The sequence below is a fragment of the Monoraphidium neglectum genome (assembly GCF_000611645.1).
Source record: "Monoraphidium neglectum strain SAG 48.87 unplaced genomic scaffold scaffold02617, whole genome shotgun sequence".
In the NCBI taxonomy this organism is placed as follows: domain Eukaryota; kingdom Viridiplantae; phylum Chlorophyta; class Chlorophyceae; order Sphaeropleales; family Selenastraceae; genus Monoraphidium; species Monoraphidium neglectum.
In genome coordinates, this window is record NW_014011011.1 from 1 (window position 1) to 6,259 (window position 6,259).

The window sequence follows — 6,259 nt, forward strand, 5'->3', positions numbered from 1 at the left end:
CGCCCGCGCCCCCGCCACCGCCCTCCCCCTTCTCCTCGCGCCGCCGCTCCTCCATTTCCTCTTTGGCCCTGCTGAGCTGCCTGTTGGCGCGGTCGCGCTCGCGCTGCTTGCGCCGCTCCTCCCTCCTGGGCCGGCTGCTGAGGTTGACCTCCCGCAGCTCGTCCTCGTCGTCCATAATCTGCTCCAGCAGCTCCCGCAGCTGTCGCGCGGGCGCGTTTGAATTTGAATTTGGGAGAAGTGGGGCGCGTTGGCGCCGTCGTCAACCGGTGAGGGTGAAGGTTGAGGAGCGTGCAGGCTGCCATGGAGTAGGCCCTTGGGCATGTGGAGGTCGAAGCTGACCAAAACACACACCCTCACAAACACCCACGCACGCTCTCTACCCCCCCCCTCCCTCTCTCTCTCACACACACACACATACACACACGCAAACACACACACACACACACACACACGCAAACGCGCATGCGCGCTCAAGCGCCCCCGCATCAGGCCCAGCTCACGCCACCCCCCACCTGGTCAGCCTTGTTCTCCAGCTGCACCAGGTCCTGCTTGATGCGCCGCAGCTCCTCCAGGTTCAGGGGGTTGATGTCCCCCGGCAGCTTCGTCATCAGCGCGTGCACGCGCTGCGACATCGCCGTCATCTGGCGCTCCAGCCGGCCTTCCAGGGGGTTCGCGTTTGACAGGGTTCGGGCGGCATGCAGTGAGCCGACAAGGCGGGATCCGGAAAAGCGGAGAGCAGACCGGAGGTGCGGGGCGAGCAGCCCAGCAGCCATGCCTGGCCGCGAGGCAGCCAGGCTATCAAATACTGGGGCCTTTTGCGGCAGCCCCACCGTGCCTGCCCCCGCGCTGCTCTTGATCAGGGTAGCCTGGTCCCCGCCATGCATCCCTTTATTGCCCGCCAGCAGCCCATTGCCAGCCTGCCACTGCTGCTGCTGCTACTGCTGCTGCCCCTGCTGCCCTTGCTGCTCGTGCCGCTGCTGCTGCCGCTGCTGTAGGCTCTGCAAGTGCTTCTGGTGCTACCGCCACCTCCCCTCCTGCTATCTGCACCGTGGCGGTTGCTACTCATACTGCTGACCCCTGTCGCTCCTGGGCTGCCGAGGTCGCGGCCCATCTCCACTCCCAGCCCCCCCCTCAACTCCCTGGGCCCCCGCCCTCACCCGTTGTGACCATCAGGATCCCCTCCAAAACCTCCAGTTCGAACGGCGTCTTGTTCGCATTGTCCCCCTTGACCCCCAGCCTGTTCGCTTCCTGCAAGTACGTGTCCGCCTCGCTGCCGCCGCCCGCGCCGCCGGGCCCGCCGCCGCCGGCCGCGGCCGCCTTTTGCCGCGCCGCGAGCCGCGCGCCCGCGGCGGCCTGCAGCCGCGGGACCACAATGTCGAGCAGGCGGCGCGTGGTGACGCCGCTGGGCTCAAAGAATAGCGCCTTTTCCGCGGTGACGATAGCCCTGCGGCAGCGCGGGGTGCAACGACTTGCATTTGAAGTCCGTGGCCCTGCTCACGAGGGCTTTGACATGAGTGTGCAGGCAGCCTCTTGCCCCTGCGGAATTTGCGCATGGCCGCGCAGCCGCGGCGCCCGCCGCTGCCCACACGAAACCCTCGCCCCTCCCGCCGCCCAGGCGCGACTGCCAAGCGCCACTGCTGAGACGCATGCCCCGTTCCCCCCGGCCGCCACCCTCCCCTCCCGCCGCCGCTGTCGCCACTTCTTCCGCCGCCGAGGCTCGGGTTGTCGCGCTCGCCACAACCAGCAAGCCCCAACTCGAAAGCCGCGGCGCTCTGCCGCATGCGGCGTCCCGCTCACCTGACGCCCCCCAGGTTCACAAGCAGCACGTTCTCCTTGACGGCTATTGACGGCGACGTCTTGGAAACGTCGACGCTGGGGTCGACGCGCCGCAGGTCGCGCGGCTGCAGGCCGTGCTCGCGCAGCAGGTCGCGGCGCCGCACGTGCACGCGGCGGACCTGGCCGGATACGTCAACCCTCAGGACCTGCGGGGACGCGTATGCATGTGTGTGCATGCGTGCATGTGTGTGTGCGTGTGCGTGTTTGCGCGTGTGCGTTTGTGGGTGGACGAGTGACTTTGCGAGTGTGCGAGTCTGGGCGCGTGCGTTTGCGAAGCGGAGTGCATGCGTGCAACCGCGTGTGCATGTGTGCAGGAATGCGTGTGTGCTGGGCTGGGTGACGTGGCATGAGGAGCCGTTCGGAGTGCAGGGATGCGGCATGCAGCCCTCTTTGTGCTGGTGTGCCCGGGTCGCGACGCCGCTGCTGCCGCAAACTGGCCATAATCGCTTCAAACTGCTCTGTCTCCACCAGGCACGCGTGCCACCACGCACGCATGTTCCCAGTGTCCATCGGGGGGCGTCGGCGGGGCCGGCCACCCCTCCCCTCCCCCGAAAACCCCCGCCCGGCGCGGCGGCCCACCTCGAACGTTGCTGCGCTCGCGGCCTGCTTCCCATGCAGCACGCCGCCCCCCGCCCCGCCGTTGCCGTCCATGCGCGCATCCTCCATCATCGAATCGAACCCGCTGTAGTCCTCCAGGGAGCCCAGGCTCGGCTCGAAGGTCTCCACCGAGTGCAGGTGCGTCTGCAGCAGCTGCTTGGCAGTCGCCCCGAGCCGGCCGCCGGAGCCGGCGCCAGTGGCCCTCGCGCCATCGGCGCCATCCTCGAGAGAGGACACAGCCTGCGCGGGGCTGCCGCCGTACGCCACGCCGCCGTACGAGTCGTCGCTGCTGGTGTGCACGTCTTGCGTGGCGCCGCGCCGCTGGAGCTGCTGCTGCCGCTGCAGCTGCTGCTGCTGTTGCCGTTGCAGCTCATCTCGGCCGGAATGCTGCTGTCCGAGAGGCTTCCAGGGATTATTTGGCGTATGACCTTGGCCTAGCCTGTGTCGGTGGACAGCGCACCGCTGGGTTCGTCGAGCCTGAAGGGCCCAGCTGCACCACAAAGGCCCCGCGTCTTTGTAGACTATACCACTGTGTTTTGTGTGCGAAATCCCACGCGCCTGGGGCCAGCAGGGCCCCAGGCGCTGAGCGTGCATCAGGTTTCAGAGCTCCAAAGCGCGCGAACAGAGGACGGTCCGCTTTATGTATTTCCGACAGCAGAACATCGTGCAGTCTCGCGTGCCATCTGTGTGCCGCAGATCGCCAGATCCCCGGGTTGCAGCGCAGCTGCCGCCCTAGCGGCATGAGCCACCGTCAATGGCCGTTGGTGAAACGCGCCCTGATCCCCTGCAGGTGCTGCAAACGGAAAAAGAAGTACCGTGACTTTGGTTCATTTTTAGGCAATGCTGGCGTTCCCACCTGCTGTCGCTGTAGGGACCGTGTGCTAGTGCAGCGCGGAGCTCCTGTTCCAAGCAGGCTGTTTTCTTGGGGGCGCCCGTTCAAACGGCACATTATGTAAGGATGACACTGCGCGTTGAGAGGCCAAGTTATTGAATATAGAATCAAACATACTCAACTCAACTCGACGCTAACAGGTCCTCAAAAACAGCATGTCATGTTGACCTGAGGCATGCCAGCTGGCGTCAGCGTGGAAAATGCAAGCCACCGTGCTCAACACGCCCATTGTGCCGCAGTGCAGACGGCCTTGGGGCTCCGGCTGCGCTGCCTGGCGGAGAGAAGGCGTGCAAAGGTTACACACCCACTAGATTGCCACGCCAGCCTCAGTACTGGAAATGGTGGTTGCAAGCTTGCACCAGCAGAAGAGCACATCAAGACCGATGACAAAGCTCACCCATTTGAATCCACGAATAGAAAAGTGCTATTTGAAGCGTGCACACTGGCGGCAATGCAGCCAAACAAAGGCTGTCGCAGGTGCGATTTCGGTCGACCAGACCCCGCAGGCATGAATTTCACCAGAAGTTGAGCAGCTGGCGCTGCTGGTCGCGCTCGCGTCGTGCCGAAGGTGCCTCCCCAAGTTTTTTGAAATTTTGATTTTAGAAACGCAAGCGCATTATTGAAAGTCAAATCCCAGACGCAGCGTTGAAAAGCACAGGTGTGCGCGCGCGTTTGTGCGTTTACACGTTCGTGCGTTTACACGTTCGTGCGTTTACACGTTCGTGCGTTCCTCCCCGCCGAGCCGACAGCCGCGCCCGCATCGAAGCCGGCACCCTGATGACGACCCTGGCATGCGTCGTAGAATTCAAGTTGTGCAGACCCTCAAAGATACGCGAGCCCCAGCTACGCGAGCCCTCGCCAGCGCGCCCCCCACTCGCGCGCGAAACTCCGCTCAGGCAGCCGCCTTCCCGCCCCCCGGCGCCGCCGCCGACGATGACGTCACGCCGAGTCAGCTGCCGCCGCCGCCACCCCCGCGCTCCCGCTCCTCCCGCAGCTCCCTCATGGCTTGCTCCATCGCCGTGGGCGGGGCCTGCCAAGGGTAGGCCGATACAATCCAGACCGCCAACTGGACTGGGGTGAACGCGCCGCCGCCGATCGCCAGCTGGTACGTGCCGTGGTGCATGTTGTACGCCAGCTGCAGCCGCTCCAGCTCTTGCAGCAACGCCTCCTCGCGCGCCGGCTCCCCAGCCAGGGCGCCGCCGCCGCCGCCGCGCGCGGACGCCGCGGCGGCCTGCAGCTGGGCGAGCAGCTGCTCGCGGCGCTCGCTTATCTGGTCCATCCGGGACCGCCAGCTGGCCAGCAGCGCCCGGATGACCTCCTCCTGGGGTCGGGGCGGGTGTGACGTGACATGAGGTGATGTCATGTGACGTCACATGATGTGACGCGGTGCAACGTGATGTGACGCGATGTGATTTGGGGGCGGGCGAAGCTTGAGGGGCCGGCAGGGGTGGCGCTGCGCGCTGACCCTGTGTGCAGCGCAAGGAGCCGCAGGCTTTAGAGGGATCGAGGGTGCTTGCATCCGGTCCAGGGGGTGGGCGCTCACATCTCCTAGCTTTCGGTTCAGAGTCCTGGCCCTGCGGCGCAGCCCCCTGCAGCAGCAGGCCCGGCGCCTGCCAACAGGCCGGCGGGCCGCGTGAAGGCCCCGCTCGGCGCCCCCGCCCCCGCCTGGCGCAAACATGCAGGAGCCCCAACACATCCGGGGCCCGAGCCCGGCCCCGCCGCACCTGCTCCTCCGTCAGGCGCAGCTGCTTGAGGGCCCAGAGAAAGTGACCCGGCGGCGGCTCCTGCGCGGCCGCCGCCTCGTCAGCACTCGCGGGCCCCTCCTCCACCCCCGCCCCCAGCCCTGCCGCCGCGGTTGGCTGCTGCGGCGGCTGCGGCTCGCCGGCGGCCAGGTCGTTGGCCCCCGGCGCGGGCTGCGCGGGGAGAATATCAGCCTCGAGCCGCCCGTGATCCATCGGGCGGAGGGCGATGCGCATCGCGTTTTTGACGTTGGCCCTGCCGCCCTGCGGCGGGGTCGGGGCGCCGCGGGCCAGGGTTCAGGGTTCTGGTCCTCGGGTCTGCATTGTGGGTCTCCGGGATGGTTTAAGATCTCGATCCAGAAATACACACCCCGGGTGATCCTCGTCGCGTTGCGAATGTCTGGCCTGGGAGCCCCCTTGCACTGGCCAGGGGCGCGCGCGTGCAGGCGTCTGGAGCTTGATGGCACGTGTCTGTCTGGCGGGGCTCACGACGCGCCGCGCGCTGCGCCGCGCCCCGCCCGCGCGCGCGGACAGAAGGCCCTGCGCCGCGCCCGAGCGGAACGCTGCTGGGCGGCCGCGGACGGACGCGTTGCGCGCGTGCGCACTTGCGCATGCGTGTGCGCGCTCTCACCATGGGTCCCCCGACGATGAACGCGATGCTCCACTCGAGTCCGTACGCGCACATGTCGCGCAGCCGCGCCTCAGCCTGCGCGGCATCCGGGGCGCCGTGGCGCACGCGGCTGCGGCGCGGGATACAGGGGGCCGCACGGGTGCGCGTCAGCTGTGAGGCACGGCCGTGGGTGGGCGGGCGGCGCGCGCGGTGCGTCTGCTCCTGCAATTCCGTGGTCTGGTTTGGAGCGGCGAGGGGCGGGGGTCGCCAGTCGGAGCCCCGGCGCGGCGTCGCACCTGATCAGGGGGGCGGCGCAGCGGACGAACTCCGAATTGTAGCGCGCGATGCCTTCGACAGAGGCATCCACTGTCTCCACCATTGACGCCGCGCGCTGCGGCGAGTACCAAAGCGGCGGCGGCGGCGGCAGCAGGGAGGAGGCGGCGGCGCTGTCGGCGCTGCCGCTCAGGTTGCCGCCGCTGCCGCCGCCACCGCCGCCGCCGCCGGCTGCGCTGCTGCCGGCGGCCGCGGCGGCTGCGCTGCCACATGCGTCGCTGCCGGCCGCGGCGGCGGCGCCGCCGCCGCGGC

General features: G+C 67.8%; 2 protein-coding genes across 2 annotated transcripts in view; both read right to left on the minus strand.

Moving 5' to 3' along the window:
* Nucleotides 1-485: 485 nt before the first annotated feature.
* Nucleotides 486-3,502, minus strand: MNEG_11157 (Mg2+ transporter protein, CorA-like protein; the record flags this gene model as incomplete). The annotated part of the gene is made up of 6 exons (XM_014040370.1): nucleotides 486-658; nucleotides 1,158-1,444; nucleotides 1,798-1,982; nucleotides 2,416-2,872; nucleotides 3,290-3,333; nucleotides 3,494-3,502. 6 exons carry the CDS (start codon nucleotides 3,500-3,502, stop codon nucleotides 486-488), a joined length of 1,155 nt encoding a protein of 384 aa, XP_013895824.1.
* A 772-nt stretch (nucleotides 3,503-4,274) lies between these two features.
* The window catches only part of MNEG_11158 (hypothetical protein), a gene marked incomplete at both ends in the record, with an annotated part of 2,780 nt that continues 795 nt past the window's right edge, over nucleotides 4,275-6,259 (minus strand). Inside the window, 4 exons of the mRNA XM_014040371.1 lie at nucleotides 4,275-4,646; nucleotides 5,050-5,328; nucleotides 5,696-5,804; nucleotides 5,971-6,065. Of these exons, the coding sequence (XP_013895825.1) occupies nucleotides 4,275-4,646; nucleotides 5,050-5,328; nucleotides 5,696-5,804; nucleotides 5,971-6,065 (855 nt within the window). The remainder of the gene's footprint in view (nucleotides 4,647-5,049; nucleotides 5,329-5,695; nucleotides 5,805-5,970; nucleotides 6,066-6,259) is intronic.